Source organism: Anoplopoma fimbria, chromosome 22 (genome assembly GCF_027596085.1).
Source record: "Anoplopoma fimbria isolate UVic2021 breed Golden Eagle Sablefish chromosome 22, Afim_UVic_2022, whole genome shotgun sequence".
Taxonomy (NCBI): Eukaryota; Metazoa; Chordata; class Actinopteri; order Perciformes; family Anoplopomatidae; genus Anoplopoma; species Anoplopoma fimbria.
This window is the reverse complement of record NC_072470.1, coordinates 12,285,522-12,302,288: the sequence shown is the minus strand read 5'-3', so window position 1 is coordinate 12,302,288 and position 16,767 is coordinate 12,285,522. Positions and strand designations below refer to the sequence as shown.

General features: G+C 40.6%; 1 protein-coding gene across 1 annotated transcript in view; it reads left to right on the top strand.

Annotated features, from left to right (window-relative positions):
- The window catches only part of LOC129111900 (double-stranded RNA-specific editase 1-like), a 30,721-nt gene extending 14,876 nt beyond the window's left edge, over nucleotides 1–15,845 (top strand). Inside the window, exons 2-10 of the mRNA XM_054624053.1 lie at nucleotides 5,350–5,424; nucleotides 8,011–8,945; nucleotides 10,083–10,197; nucleotides 10,771–10,939; nucleotides 11,235–11,389; nucleotides 13,291–13,459; nucleotides 14,110–14,291; nucleotides 14,464–14,642; nucleotides 15,669–15,845. Of these exons, the coding sequence (XP_054480028.1) occupies nucleotides 5,350–5,424; nucleotides 8,011–8,945; nucleotides 10,083–10,197; nucleotides 10,771–10,939; nucleotides 11,235–11,389; nucleotides 13,291–13,459; nucleotides 14,110–14,291; nucleotides 14,464–14,642; nucleotides 15,669–15,845 (2,156 nt within the window). The remainder of the gene's footprint in view (nucleotides 1–5,349; nucleotides 5,425–8,010; nucleotides 8,946–10,082; nucleotides 10,198–10,770; nucleotides 10,940–11,234; nucleotides 11,390–13,290; nucleotides 13,460–14,109; nucleotides 14,292–14,463; nucleotides 14,643–15,668) is intronic.
- Nucleotides 15,846–16,767: the final 922 nt, after the last annotated feature.

Genomic DNA, 16,767 nt, shown 5'->3' with positions numbered 1-16,767 from the left:
GAAAACACAACTAAATACAGAAAACACAACTAAATACAAAAAACACAACTAAATACAGAAAACACAACTAAACACAATTAAATATAGAAAATACAACTAAATACAGAAAACACGACTAAGTACAGAAAAGTAGTTCTTGAATTAACATAAAATGGTTAATGATTCCAGTTTATCTATATCATAGTGTATTTTGTTACCCCCTTTTTTTTTTTTTTTTTTTTTAAATGTACACAGCATCAGCCTTCACTCTGTAAGCTCGTCGTGGTTAGTGCGCTGTGATGCGTGATCCGAGGCGGCAGCGTGTCGTAGGAAGCGTAAATAGATTTATATTTATTTTCTCCTGCTTGTCAGATAAACTTATTCTCCATACGACATGGATGGTAGGCCGCGGATTCCTTTAATATACACGCCACTTTCCATTCCTGCCGGCTGCTTATCTTTCACAATCTCATTGTCTTTCCAATTACTGCTCAACATATAATGTTCCATATACACTGCCAATTGAAAAGTTACCAATCTCCTGCCACCAAAGCTTGTTTGAGTACAGTCTGAGCAACAGTTGAATAAGGAGAGAAGAAATCAGCAGTCATTGGTTGAGGGAACTGGAAGCTTAGATTTAAACGGGAACAGCTTCCTGCTTCAGTGTCAAGTGTTTCACAATAAAGCAGACTAGAACTGGAATTAACTTCTTCAGACTAGGGTTAGCACTGTTGGAATATCAGCTGACCAAATCACAGTTCAAACCTCTTCAATCAGAGAGATTAACTCAATATTTACAGTTCAACAGCGTCCTCCCTGTCATGTAACAATGGCGTTTGAATAATTCCACCCTTCTTATTTTTTAGTCCAAAACTATTTCAAAAAAAAATTACATTTGCAGTTTGAATTGTGTCCGTTTTAGTTATTATGGAAGGGAAAAAAAGATAACATTGAAAAACCAGGCGATTCAAAAGTTCTGAAGCAGAAATTTATGAAACACTGAAAAATAAGATTTTGTAGCAAATAAAGTCATGTCAGTTATGAGGTAAACAAGGTTTTCGAATGAGCATAATACAATACTCAAACCCTTCAAAAGTTTCTGTGACAGGCCTTGCTGATAACTACATTTGTTGACATTTTACTTCCTCTGAGTTCATTTTTCTTCTTCCATTATCTTGGGGAAAGGCAACCTAAGCCCTGTTCTCCTTCCAACCGTCTCACACAATAGAGCCAGAGAAGCCTGATAACATTGTCATGTCTAATGTTTGGAGCCAGCTGAGTGGCAGCGGGGCAGGAGGCCATATCTGCCAACAGAGGAGCGATTAAACAGACCAAGTATGAACGCCTTTTCCTTCAATCCCATTGGTTTGGCGTTTTTCGCTCTGTTCTTCTTCCAGAGGAAAGCTGATTAGCCATTTCGTTGGGTCTAATTGAGGTCCGCTCACTTGTTGCTGAATATAGAAAGACGTTGTGAACCAAAGTCTTTTTAGAAATGGATTTCCTAAGGATACAAAAACAACATGGCGTCGCAGAATTCCATTGGTAATCTCAACTCTGACGACGTATATATATATATATAATAACGTAGTTTTCAGTCACGCTGGACTCTCCATAGAGACGCAATGGCACAAGCCATTCAATTTTCCTCCTACTTCAAGCCACGAATGTTTGAAGAAAAACCAAAGATATCAGATCAAATTGTATGTTTTGGGTTCAACAAAAGAAAACTGCACACTGTATATGTATGCAGAGGTTTAATTCAACACAGGACGCATACTTTCTGACATATATACATGCAAGTTTTCAACCGATATGATAGCTGATAATTACCTGCTTCATTACTGATAAGATAACCAATTATTAATGAATTATTAATGGAGACGGATGGAACCCATTCATCAGAATTGACACCTTTAATGATAGAAGAGAGCTTATGTCCAACAAGTTAAAAGAAGTGTTAATTAAATGTGTGATATTATTTCTGAAAACTGGTTAAACCCTCTCTACCTTTAATACAACCGCTGATAACTCTTCAGACTGAAAATTAACCCCTTGACTATGACCTTTACTGATATTAAAACTTATATTCCCAAAATGTAACGTAAATTAATGAACTATCAATCTGAGCATTAGCTCAACAATTTTCTGCACTGCATTCAGTTGGAAATAGGTACGAAATGATTAGCAAATAGTTGTGCTGCGAGTTTAGTTGCGTCTAATACAGCATCCCAACTCTCTAGCTAACGTTAGCTAACAGTTAGCGTAACGCTAGCCCATCAACGCCACTGGAACTAGTTGCCTCAGTTTACAATTAAATGACATTGTTTCCTCTTTTAAATCCTGTTTTACAATGAATTAATTATATTTAATTAACAATTCATTAATTCATTATATTTAAATATTTATTTGTTTGATTTTAAATATAGCTCTGTTGTGTAACCACTTGATTTTAAGTTCATTTAATAGTTTCACCTGTCCTACCTTATAATGCTTTTGAATGATTAGATCTGTAAATGTATTTTATATGGTCTTTTAATTGTGTGCTTTTATTTTTCAGATTTTATTTCTTGATATTTAGTGAAAACTATGGGTAGTATACGAGTAATAATACATCAGAATTCATTAGTATATTGGAGTAAAAGTGTATTATATATATAGCACATATTAAGCATATCATATATAGCTATATTTCACTTTGAGATGTAGTGGAGGAGAAGTATTGAGTTGCAGAAAATGTCAGCGTATAAAGATATAACATATTTCAATATGCTTGGGGACATTACATTCACGTTGGTCTGTTGCCTTGGTCACTATGCTGCTGTGCTTTTTGTTATTAGAGGATCTACCAGAGCTGTTTGTATTCTTCATCTACTTTACATGCTTATTGAGTGATATATTATTTATGTGTTTCACTTGTCGCACATGCAACAAACTCAGTTAAAAGGTAATGTAAAAGAACATCTGATTGGTCCAATGCCATTGGCAGAAATCCACAACTGTCACAAATACCGGTTTTAAACTGGACACATTCCCCCAAAGACAATTATTTAATGCTTTAAATTTGACCTATATAATTGAATTAACACCACATAATCTAATCTTAATCTCTTCCAATTCTCTAGGTGACTAGGAGAATAGATTTAGATTTTTTTGTTTTTCTTCTAAAATTTGAGCTGTCCGTCCCCATCCAAGATGAGAAAGCCAGGGTTGCTCTAAAACCTGACAGCCAGTAGGATCTCTGCGTTTTTTCTGATCGGAGGAGGGAAACTCCGCCTCCACCGTCTCTGTAAATCAACGCTAATTATTGCGTGTGCTCCTGCCGGCGTCCGTTTCTTCATTTATGTCCGGGGTTGGCACGCTGAGCGACAGCTTCCTGATTAGACTGGAGGAAATAATGGGCAGCTCAGTGTCTCTTATCAGCCTGAGGGACGAGTACCTCTCTGTCTGACAGGAGTAGCTTAGGGGCCGGGCGGGGGAGCAGGGGGCTGGCTGAAGGGGAGGATAAGCTGGGTGATGAGTTGTGACATGTGAGGGAACATGGTTTGGATTGGTACGAACAGGAAAATGCCAAACAAAAGATTGGTTATTAGAAGCTTGGTAAAGACATCGACGCTGTTGGCGTTAATGGCAATGTCGAGTTATTGTTCGAAGTAAATTGAACAGAAGAAAACAGTCAAGGTGCATTGTGGGGAATGAAGGGCCCAGGTTTTCGCCAGGAAGAAGAATGTGTTTGATAAAAACAGTATTGACTGCTATAAGCACATCTCCCCTAATATTTTAAAGTGATTTATACAGTTTTTTTTGGAGGCTAATAGATCCGACCAAACCTCTATTAAACTGTGACGAGGTTGATGATAACAGTGGTCACATGACATCACATCCTCACCCTTTAATTAGCTCAGACTCCAACAAACACACTGTAGATACCGGTGTCTCCATGATGCCTCGATTTCCTCGTATTTCACTGCCCAGCTCATACAGCTCCCAAAAGCAACCCGTTCTCACTCCCAACTTTTTCAAATACCAACGCTTGGTCAACGCTTGGTCAACGCTTGGTCAACGCTTGGTCAACGCTTGGTCAACGCTTGGTCAACGCTTGGTCAACGCTTGGTCAACGCTTGGTCAACGCTTGGTCAACGCTTGGTCGTCTGATACCGATGCAATATTGAAACGCACAAGCTTTCAGTTAACCCCAAAGTAAAACCATCTGCTTTATAATAAGATGCTCAAAACGACTGACGTAATAAGAAAAGCTTGGGTAATTAGAAGGTTTGGGTAAAAATGAAGTACGTTTGTTAAGTCAAATGAGTCTGTTTGTTACATAACTTATGCGCTGGGCGTAAGTTAAGTACGTAACAGTGTGGAAGAACAAGTCAATGTTGACTTTGTTGACCTGAATAGCGGTCTCCTGGGTCAAAGTCCAAGTTTGTTTAGGGAGGAGGTCATAGAGGATGGATGGGTCAAACAAGTTGCAGCAAACATACTTAAACTAACCCAAACCCCGATTTATTTTGAAAAAGACAGCATTCATGTAACGAGAGGGAACTCGAGGGTTACCATACCGACCAAACGTCTGTATTTGATGAGTTTGGATTGAGAATGTGTTGCCCAAAACAGAAGTCAATTGTAGACACGCTTTCATGTGAAACCGATAACCTTTTCAACCTTCAACGCTTGCCCAGCAGCTTGACTGTGACGACTGCTTCATGTTTTTACCTCTCATTTCTCGGAACTTTGTTAAAATGAAATTAAAAAAGCGTTCATTTTTTGAAATGTTCAGCGTGTTATATGGAATGAATAAAACGCTGTTAGAATGTGAGGGTCAGTCAAATGTATCAGTCTCAAAAGACTGCTCAGACTTCTCTGGGTGCTGTCTGATGAATGTTAATGTTTCTAACAGGAACTCTTGTTTCACCTGCCAGTCACTGTTTGTCTTCTCTGCCAAAGCTGGTTAGCAGTGAGCACATGTCTTTTAGTGCTTCTGTCTGTCTGCTGTGTTTTTATTTTAGTTTATCACCACTTTTCAAAACCGTGTTTTTTAAGTGCTTATCCATGCAAAAACAGTAAAGAATAGTTAAATGAAAATGGAGTTCTGAAATAGCAATGGGAAACAAACGATAGAAGCTGAGATAGAACGACGAATACTGTTTTTTTTTTTTTTTTCAGATCAACGTATAATTAAGTTCTTGGAATTTTTTTAGCTTCGTTATTTAATTTAACAAAGATGAAATGTTCATGTTTGTGTTAATGAGGTGAGATTCATTCATTCTCCCAAAGAATCCACGTCGCTGCTCCGATTTCCTTCAAAGACCACAGCCTTTTTTTCACCAGATCGACCTGTATTTTATTCGCTTTGTGTTTTTCCTCCAGGTCGATTGGGAGATTGGCTACCCCGAAACCAACAGAGGCTGCTCACCATAGAGGGGGGCGAAGTAAAAAGCATGAGTGAGTCAATTTATCCATTTCAAGTCTAACCAACACATCGATTTCAGCTCCAAGTAAAGAATAAAATTCATCTTTTATTCTTATGTTGAGTGAGACGCGTGCATATAGCTTAAATACCTTCGGTGCTTTGCATTTGTGTCGGAGTGTCCTTGAAAATGTTCCATCCAATTCTTTATGGGCCGGCTCAGGAAGCAGGATCAGAGCTTAATCCCAGGGTCAGGGTGTATCTTCTGTGAGATTTCACTCCATTTTGATGGCAAATTCTAAGCTTGTCCCCTTGCTCTTAACAAAAAAGCTCCCTAAAGCCCCCTGAGAGACACCTCTTGATTTGGAACGTAGGTCTATTTCAGCCCTAAAACCACCTGACCCATGATAAGCCTCAATAGGATTTTCTGGCAAAGATGGATACATCAAGATTATAAGGGACGTTAATATGCAGCAAGCAAAACAAGTTAACAGAAAGCTTTACTTTCTTCCGACTTCTAGTTTTTGCTTCTGACCACGGATTCACGGGGAAAGGATAAGTTGGCTATTTATTTACAAAAAAACACGATACGATCGAGCATCACGCTGAGATGACACTCCATTTCTCAAGAGTGAGGGAAAGTGGCAGTTTGTCAGCTGAAAGGAGTCTGTGTGCTTGAAGACCTGAACCAGATAGACGTTATTTAGCATCGTGATTCGGCCCGCTCATGCTTTGGCCCCCCCCCGAAGCTAACGGTCTCTTTAAACACTTCTTTATTTGCGTTCGCACAGCAGTAATCCTGTGAAACCAGTCGGGAGAACATGTGGATTATGCCTGACAGAGTAGGGAGAGTTGGTCTCAGGCCGATGATGGAAGTGCTCAAGGTTATTCAAGGGCTGTTCATTTAAAATGATAAAACAGAAAAAAGAAATCAAATATCAGATGCCATGTAACGCGTATTGACATTTCAAACTGGACATGCGTAAACACATTTAGACCCACAGACAGACCTCGCCATTGGACGCGCCCATTGGATTCCACTTCTCAATATAATGAAGAGAATTCTGTTTCTGCTTGCGACTATTCTTGCTTGCTGAGCCGCAGCACTGGCTGTTTCAGTGGAGGAACAATAACAATATGTTCCCTCTCTCCCGACAGACCTATAATCATTCTCTGCTCTCTTGTTGCTCGGGGCATTATCTGCCATTGTGTTTCTCATGTTTGAGTTCAGTTCCCCTCTTGCATGCTTGTTATTTACTTTGCCTACAGTCGTCGACTGGCTGTGACGGAAACGCCGAACACAACTCTGTCCAGGCTGTGTCCACTTTGGTTAATGAGGAAGTGAAGAACATGTTTTAAGCTAAACTTGGCTTATAATGACAATTGGTTAGGGATGGGGTTCTTCTGCTTTTTATTGCGCTTCAGAAGAAAAATGTAATTTTCAGTTAGTTTCTTCGGAGGGGAATGAATACATGTTGGTTAAAACCGATGGTCTGTTGTTATTTAACTCAGTTTACCTAAACTAGACTTCCTTTAGCTGCGCCTCATTGGGGGGGCTGTACCAAATCTGCAGAAGCCATGACGCTAAAGTAAAAACAACACAGTGGAAATATTAGTCTACTTATTATTAGGTTAATAGTAGACTAAATATTAGTCTGTTTTGGAATGTTTTAGTTAAAGTTCAGTCAGTGTTGTTGTCATGTTACCATCTTTTTTTTATAGCGTCAGAAAGAAGTAAAAGAGACTCAAAGAAAGTCTGTGAAATTGGAAACCAGATCCAAAATGGAACCATTTATTGAAACCCATCCCTATAGATTGCCCATAATTGTGTCAAATGACATACCTTAGATTTTACATGCTAAAAACACTGCAGTGCCCGAACTGTGCTAGATAATAAACACGAGGTACTATTTTTTTTATAATATATGTATCGTAATGAACAATAAGCTGCTGTTTTTTTCTCGCTGAAGTGGACGTATCTAATCAATCAAATGTTAAAAGTTGATATCGTTTCTCTGGTATTTTCTCTTCAGGCTCAGTTGAAGTCCAGAATTATTTTGGGAAAAGTTGACACCCTTGTTTGCACCCCCATCTTTCCCCACAACCCCTTCTAAACCTGCAATTTATAGGATTGTTTTTCTGTCCTGAGCACCGAAAGGAGTAACCTATCGAGCTTTTGCTGGAGGATGTTATAAATGGAAATTTACATTAAGTTCCATCAGCTTTGTTAACAGGGCCTGGTGATATGTGTTCCCAAAACACAGAACATCGTCCTGAGGAAGACATTTAAAAAGATATCTTGTTATGTAATTTGCTAAATTTGAGTACTGCAACAAACAGATTAATGAATTCAGGTTGTGCTTTGGCCAGGGGAGAACTACATGTTTTCATTGCTTAAACATAATTTAAATCTAAATCTAAAGCTTGTTGTGTGTAACATTTTTTTCTGTCATAAATCAATGAATGTGTTTTGAAATTCCAATACAATCTACCTACTTTTTTTTACTAAGGAACACACATCACTTGTTCAGTTGCAAAGAGAGGTAAAGGAATCTCTAAATTTTACATTTACAAGATCCTGCAACGAAGGCATTGTAAGTTACTCTTTCTGGGCACCGCAGGTTCATGCAGCACAGATGTTAAGGAAAATCGGAACTTGGACAACCTCTTCTCCAAAGAGGGGGTTGCGGCTGAGGCTGCTCAACTCCCCAATGGGAGTGCTGGGGGTGGGAGGAAGCGTCCCTTAGAGGAGGGCAATAATGGGCATGCACATTCCAAGTACAAGCCCAAGAAGCGTAAGAAAATCCCTGGGCCCATTCTGCCTAAGAATGCCCTAATGCAGCTGAATGAGATCAAGCCAGGGCTGCAGTACAAACTGCTCTCTCAGACTGGGCCCGTCCATGCACCCATCTTCGTGATGACTGTGGAGGTCAATGGGCAGCTCTTTGAGGGTTCTGGTCCTACCAAGAAAAAGGCAAAGCTGAACGCGGCAGAGAAGGCCCTGCGCTCCTTCGTCCAGTTCCCCAACGCGTCTGAAGCCCACATGGCCATGGGCCGGACTCTGTCTGTTCACACGGACTTCACCTCAGACCAGGCTGACTTTCCAGACATGCTCTTTAATGCCTTCGAGACATCCACTCCTGCAGATGACCCGTTTTACCTCGCATCCAACAGTAATGGTTCCTTCAGCTCATTGGGAATAGAGTACCCGTTGCTACCCTCCCCTGTCCCGAACCTGGTCCAGGCCCCCTTACCTCCGGTCCCCTCCACCTTCATCTCCCCTACAAGCGGCAAGAACCCGGTCATGATCCTCAATGAGTTACGGCCGGGCCTCAAGTATGACTTTGTGTCAGAGAGCGGGGAGAGCCACGCCAAGAACTTTGTAATGTCAGTGTCAGTCGATGCTCAGAATTTCCAGGGTTCTGGGCGGAACAAGAAGCTGGCCAAGGCCCGGGCTGCCCAGGCTGCTCTCTCTGCTCTGTTTAACATGCAGCTGGATCAGGCTCCATCAAAACAGCCTATACCCAGAGAAGGACTGCAGCTTCATCTGCCACAGGTAAGCATGGACAAAGGTAAAGGACCATTGAAAGGCCCCATTATTTTTTCTTCTTTACTTGACCTTGTTCGTCTTGTCTTGTTTAAAAAAAAAAAAAAAAAAAAAAATGGACTTGTGTCCTACAACGTCACCGTTTGTTTGAAAATGTGGCTTTCGTTGCTCTCGCCAAGAAAACATCCAAGAAATGTGACATTATGTCTGAATTATCTTTCGTGCTTTAAGCTTGCAGAAAGTCCTCTTCACTAATAGATGTCATTTTGTTTTGTACCTAAATAACAAACAAAATGACCCAAAAAATATAGACGGAGATGCAAAGGGCATTACACTTGGTGAAGACCATATTATGACTAGAATCTAAAAGTTCAGGACTTTGACTTAACTTCCACTACGCACTGTCAACTACTAGCCTATAGCAGACAAGCAGGAAACAGTTGACAGCATTACATCGTACTCCCTATACAAGGCAGTGAAGTAAGTTGGAACAAAAATTCGAAGAGAAAGGTATGAAAATAGTCTGGAGATAAGCTTTTTTCAGAAAGGTCATAGCCAGAAAATTGGCAGTGGCCTGTTTGATTGTACGCTGCAAACACTTCCTTGTTAGATCTGCGTCGTCTAAACGTAGGGCTCGTCTACTTTGTCGCCGCTCATGGCCAACCTGACAAAGTCTGATTGAAGAGCTTCAGGAGAGACGAGTTCAATACACTAGGGAATCTATTTACACATGAACTAATCCCTGCCTGTAATCCCTGGCACGCTGATAACAAAGCTGCTATCTTAATTACCATCACCCTCTGAGTGCTATTCAAACACTGCTGTTCATTATACCAGCCTTTCCAGGTCGCTCTGCTTTACTTCCAGAGCAGTCAGTGAAGCAGAGGATTTGACTGCTTTAAGCCTGCCTGTCATTCACACCAGTGCAGCATTCCTAATTGAAATATTCAATAATAGTTTCAGTGCAGATAAGAAGTCACTTTATTTTTTTTATCACACGCGGGCATTGTTGTTTTCTCCCATTTGTATTACATCAAATCTGACGATTAGAGCCGTTTTCAACCTGCTTCCTTTTTGCTCAAAGACTTCTTCAATTTTAAGTCATCCGAAATAATTCTCACGTATTTGTTTCGGTCGCCATCTCAGGTCCTGGCGGATGCCGTCTCTCGCCTAGTCGTCGACAAGTTCAGCGAACTGACGGACAACTTCACGTCTCCACACTCCAGGCGGAAAGTATTGGCAGGTGTCGTCATGACAACGGGTGAATTTCTTTTTGACAGTCAAACAGTTGTTTTTTAAAAAAAACCAAAAAAACGTTCAAACCTCATCCATGACGATTTTCATGCTGTAGGAGCTTCTAAAATGATATCAGCAGGGACCTGATTCAGCTGCCGTCCCTTAATCTTGTGATTGTGATGCATTTGTGTTTTATGTCAAATGTTATAGATAACAAGAATCTGACCCGTGCTTTTGTTTCACATTCAGTCAGTTTTTTTCAATAAAATGCGAAGAGAGGTTCTTTATTTAAGTATTTTTTTTGTTTTAGAGGCAAAGCTTTGCCGAACTTCCAGGTTAGCTTCTGTCCCATTAGCATTTGGTTCCATTAGCATTTGGTTCTCAGGGAAATATGCCTTTCTGGGTTGATTTAGAACGTCTCCCATGAGTCATAAAATGGATTAATAGCTGTTAAGGGGCAGGTCATGGATGTACTGGAGGAACTGGATACAAAACTCAAAGATGGCCCCATCACTTGAATGACAATTGCTCACCTGGCATATAAGCCAAAAAGTCAATGTCCCACTTAAGACTTCTATCTTCATTCTTTCTTTTACAGGTGCAGATGTGAAGGAGGCTCAGGTCATCTGCGTGTCCACAGGAACAAAGTGCATCAATGGTGAATACATGAGTGATAGAGGTTTGGCCCTCAATGATTGCCATGCTGAGATTGTGGCTCGCCGCTCGCTCATCAGGTACCTGTACTCCCAGCTGGAGCCTTTCCTCAGGTGAGAGCTGGTTTCTGAATCCTGTGTCCTCTGTTAATATTTTCTGTATTTTTTTACTATTCTATGATTTAGTAAAGACCTGACTTTTCTCCATGATAAGGGAGGAAAAACATTTGTGGTGTACTTGTCAAATTGACACCCAAATGTATGAAATCCTGTAAAATAAAGTCTTATTGACCAAAATTGTGTGAGTCATTCTGACATACAGTTTAAAGGCCACCTGCCAGCCAATTTGGAAACGTTACGTAGCATTTTGATGGTGTAATGTCACTTGATTTCACATTTGTGTCTCCAGTAACCATGAAGAGGAGCAGCAGACATCCATATTTACCAGGTGTGACAACAAACAAGGCTTCAGACTGAAGGAAAATGTCCAGTTCCACCTGTACATCAGCACCTCCCCCTGTGGAGACGCCCGCATCTTCTCGCCTCATGAAGCTGGAATGGAGGGTGAGAGAAAGGCTGGACATGTTCATTATGGGAGTGTATCAATGTTTCGAGGGTCCTATGATCCCCAGTCCAAATATCCCCTGCGCTCTTTGTTCATATCCATGTTTTTTTTTGATGAGTTTCCAAAATAGCCAATGTTGTATAAAGTGAATAAAGCCGGGGTTTCAGGTTCCAATTAGTTCATATATAGAGCTGGGCAACCAAACCATGATCTTTTCCTAAACCTTACCAAATACTATTGTTACCTAAAGTGATGCCAAGGGATACCCACTGTGTTGAAAAGTAATGCCAAGGGGTCCTGACCAAGCGTCCGTTTGTGAGGAGTTGGAAATAAGAATGGCTGGGGGAACATAGGACCCTTTGAGAAAACATAAGTAGAACTGGGGAACATAGGACATTTTGTTGTGTTCCCGTTCCGTGCGATAAAATTCAGGAGAATCAAAGACCCTATGAACATGGGAACATAAAACCATGGGAAGATATGACCATTGGAAGATAGGACCCTGGGAACAAAGGACATTAGGGACACAATGGGTACATATGACATTGGGAACATAGGACAATGGGTACATATGACATTGGGAACATAGGACAATGGGTACATATGACATTGGGAGCATAGGACAATGGGAACATAGGACCATGGGAACATAGAACACTCAAGGAACATCATACATTGGGAACATAGGACCCTAGGCACCTAGGACATGGGGAACATATGACTCTGGGAACATAGAACACTGGGAAAATATCACATTAATAACATAGGACCATTGGAACATATAACCCTGAGAACATAGGACATTGGGAACATAGGACATTGGGAACATATGATCCTGGGAACATAGGGCATTGGGAACATATGATCCTGGGAACATAGGACATTGGGAACACAGGGTCCTGGAAACAAAGGACATTGGGAACATAGGATCTTGGGAACATAGGACATTGGGAACATAGGGTCCTGGAAACAAAGGACATTGGGAACATAGGACAATGGGTACATATGACATTGGGAACATAGGACAATGGGGACATAGGACCATGAGAACATACGACATTGGAAACATAGGACCATGGGAACATAGAACACTCAAGGAACATCATACATTGGGAACATAGGACCCTGGGGACATAGGACTTTGGCACATAGGACCCTGGGAACATAGGGCATTGGGAACATAGGACCCTAGGCACCTAGGACATGGGGAACATATGACTCTGGGAACATAGAACACTGGGAAAATATCACATTAATAACATAGGACCATTGGAACATATAACCCTGAGAACATAGGACATTGGGAACATAGGACGTTGGGAACATATGATCCTGGGAACATAGGACATTGGGAACATAGGACATTGGGAACATAGGACATTGGGAACATATGATCCTGGGAACATAGGACATTGGGAACATATGATCCTGGGAACATAGGACATTGGGAACATAGGGTCCTTGAAACAAAGGACATTGGGAACATAGGATCTTGGGAACATAGGACATTGGGAACATAGGGTCCTGGAAACAAAGGACATTGGGAACATAGGACCTTGGGAACATAGGCCATTGGGAACATATGATCCTGGGAACATAGGGCATTGGGAACATAGCACACTGTGAACATAGAAACCTGGGGACGTATGACATTGAGAACAAAGGACATTGGGAACATATAACCCTGGGAACATAGGAGCCTGGGGAATATAGGACCTTGGGAACAAAGAAATGGTCACTTCTAGATATGGCCGGATGAAGATTTAAGACTTAAATCACATGTGAAAGTTCTTAAGATTAGAAAGAAGATATATCTTAAATATGAATATTTTTTCTGAGAATGTATTGCTTGCCATAAGATCCTTAAAGTGTCTTTAATATTTTGTTCTTCCTGGTTCAGATCATGGGGATAGACACCCAAACAGAAAGGCCCGTGGGCAGCTCCGCACTAAAATTGAGTCTGGCGAAGGAACCATCCCAGTACGCTCCACTAACACCATTCAGACGTGGGACGGGGTTCTTCAGGGTGAGAGGCTGCTCACCATGTCCTGCAGTGACAAGATAGCCAGGTGTGTACATTTCAGTGATACATTTCACAATTTCTGCGTTGCCACAGGATAGGTTCAGGCACAGTATTGAGTGTCGGTCACCTGGGTTTTTTTTTGCAGCGCTCAAAGCCCAAAACACAATCGCTGTATTTACACATGTGCAACAGAAGAAAAGAGATTGAAGCATTTCAATATATATAAATGATATAAATAATATGATCATACAATATACAGCGTGAATAAGTGAATCAACAGTACATACTGTAGTTTTCCTTGTCACAGCCCTACAGATCCACTTGAGGTGTTGAAGGGTGTTTTTTTAAGCAGACCAGTAGGAATCCTGGTGATTATTTGCATGTGTAAAGAGGCTGAATTATCTCGATGTCATGCTGCAATCACTCCATTTCTGTGTCTTCTGTCAGCTTCAGTTCTCAGGTGTCATTGTGCCACTGGAGCTTTGATTAGGCTGCTTGATGAATCTCCAGGAGGCTCAGGACTCCTCTGAGCTGGAATCAGATTTGTGTTATCATTAGAAAAAGATGAAACAGCCAATATTTTGGCAGACTTGTATGATAAGGGTTTCTGTGGTTCACAAAAACAGGACTAGAACCGACAAACTGCATGACTATTTGCCTGATTTAAATAAATGCGTCCGTTCTGTTCCGCTTTAGGTGGAACGTAGTTGGATTCCAAGGTTCTCTGATGAGCTACTTCACTGAGGCCATCTACTTCTCCAGCATCATTCTGGGCAGCCTGTACCATGCTGACCACCTCTCCAGAGCCATGTACCAGAGGATTACCGAGATCGAGGACCTGCCACAGTCCTTCAGCTTGAACAAACCACTGCTCAGCGGTGAGAAACAGACTGAAACTTTTACGAATGACTAATTTCCACTGATTGGTTTTTCGGGAAACTGCAATTGTAGATTCTTCAGAAGTCTAAAAAGAAGAGTTCTCACTGGTCAAATGGATTTAACCTTCCATTCCTTGTAAATTCCACTGTTGACCTCAAACCCTGCCTACAGGAATAAGCAACGCAGAGGCTCGTCAGCCAGGAAAAGCACCCAACTTCAGTGTGAACTGGACGGTGGGAGACCAAGGCTTAGAGGTGATCAACGCCACCACAGGGAAAGATGATCTGGGTCGACCCTCCAGGCTCTGCAAACACGCCCTCTACGGCCGCTGGATGCGCCTGCACTGCAAGGTAACACTGCTGACACTCTGGATTGGTCCAAAAAACACATGACTTTCACTCAGTAGACCGCTGTTAGTGTCTCGTATGAAACCAAAAGTCAACGTTGTCTTATTCCTAAACGTGACCAAGTAGTTTTGTTGCCGGAACTTCACGTTTTTTTTTCATTTTCAATTCACAACGTTAACTTTCACTTTCACAGCGTGTTGGGTGCAGTTTGGCCTGTCTGAAGCATTGAAATGGTAGTTTCAATGTAAATTATTGGAAAAGGGCGAGAGCACTTTCTAAAACGTATTTAGCAGTTGTCATCAATCAAACTCTTACCATAGTCGGTCAAGAGAATAATAATAATAATAATAATAATAATAAAATAAATGATGATAACTTTATTTATATAGCACCTTTTAAAAACAAGGTTTACAAAGTGCTTCGACAGACAAGCCAGCAAAACAGTGCAATAGAAGAAACATTAAGAACAATGGTGAGGATAAAACTGAACTAAGAAACAAAATGAAATAACAAGTGACGATCAAATAAACGAACAAAATAAATAAATAAAATAAATAAAATAAATAAAATAAATAAAATAAATAAAATAAATAAAATAAATAAAATAAATAAAATAAATAAATAAAATAAATAAATAAAAAAATAAATAAATAAAAAAATAAATAAAATCAAGTAGTGATATTGGTAAAATATAGTAAACAAATATAAGATAAAATACCAAAACCAAATGAAAATGAAAAAATAAAACGACGACATCACATAAAAGCCATTCTGTAAAAATGTGTTTTAAGAAGTGATTTAAAAGAGATTACTGATTCTGCAAGCCTTATCTCCTCCGGCAGGTCGTTCCAAAGCCGAGGGGCCCTTATGGCAAAAAGAGTGAAATCTTTTCCAAAAGGCAAAACTTGGTACTCAAATTAAACTGAAACTCTTTTTTGAAATAAAAAAATGTTTGGCCGAGCATCCTCTTTTAAGACACTCAATACTTTTACAGCTAAGACAATTTTGTTTTGTAATTTCTGTCCATAGCTGTCCTCGAACCTGCGGATCAAAACAGTGAGGCCCAGCATCTACCACGACGCCAAGCAGGCAGCGGTGGAGTACCACGGCGCCAAGCAGGCGCTCTTCAGAGCCTTCCACAAAGCCGGACTGGGCGCCTGGGTGAAGAAACCTATAGAGCAGGACCAGTTTGCACTCGCCACCTGAGTTAGTGCTGGGGGTCTTTGACAGAAAAACATGTCATTATGCTCGCTTTGTTTTCAGGGTCAGTTTCCCTGGTGGAATAAGTTCCTTCTGGATTGTCATGGACTGGACTGTGTTTTACCGGGAAGAAAAAGGCACCACATCTAGATGTCAGAATCCATGGATTTAACGTTCCACCTTCATTTTTATAGCACTTTTATGCTACTTCCTCTCAGCCAGCACTACACGTTCAAAAAGATTATTATTCAGTCAGTTATGCAACTTTATACAAAGGACAAATGTAAAAACAGACTTTGGGAATGGAAACTTGTAAACAGCATTGTTAGTTATAATGGAACTTGTTTATATAAGAATAGTGATGTATTCATTTTGCATGTGTGTTTATACCAAATTCATAGGAAGTCTCCAGTAACAGGTTTGTTATAAAGTATCAGTGTTGTAATCATTTGAGATTGTCCTCCTACAGTTTGTGAAACTGTTCTCTCTCTGCTTTGTTGCAGTTCTTTGAGGTCACAAAGATATTTCTTTGCTGATGATATGCACACGGAGATGTCTAAAATGACAGTTAAAGATTTTGGAATGACATTAAAAGATAGTCATCCACAGCTCCACCCTCCATTTCAAAGACAGCTTTACTCTGATGTCATTTTTGTCTGTGGTGCAATATTAATTGAATGGACTCACAATCCTGCCGCATTAGGTAGGGACGTACGGTGGATTGCCCAATGCTATACTGTGAATGTGTCCATCCAGACTGTAAATAACATAGATGGAGTGTCTATGCTGTGTCACTGGAGATGTTTGAAATGCTGCGCTGCTATCTTCGCCAGAAAATCCAAATTTAGAGGCAAGTGACAACCACCATTGCTGACTGTGATAGGCTGACACATCTGTCAATCAAAAGAATAACAACCAAAAGCATTGT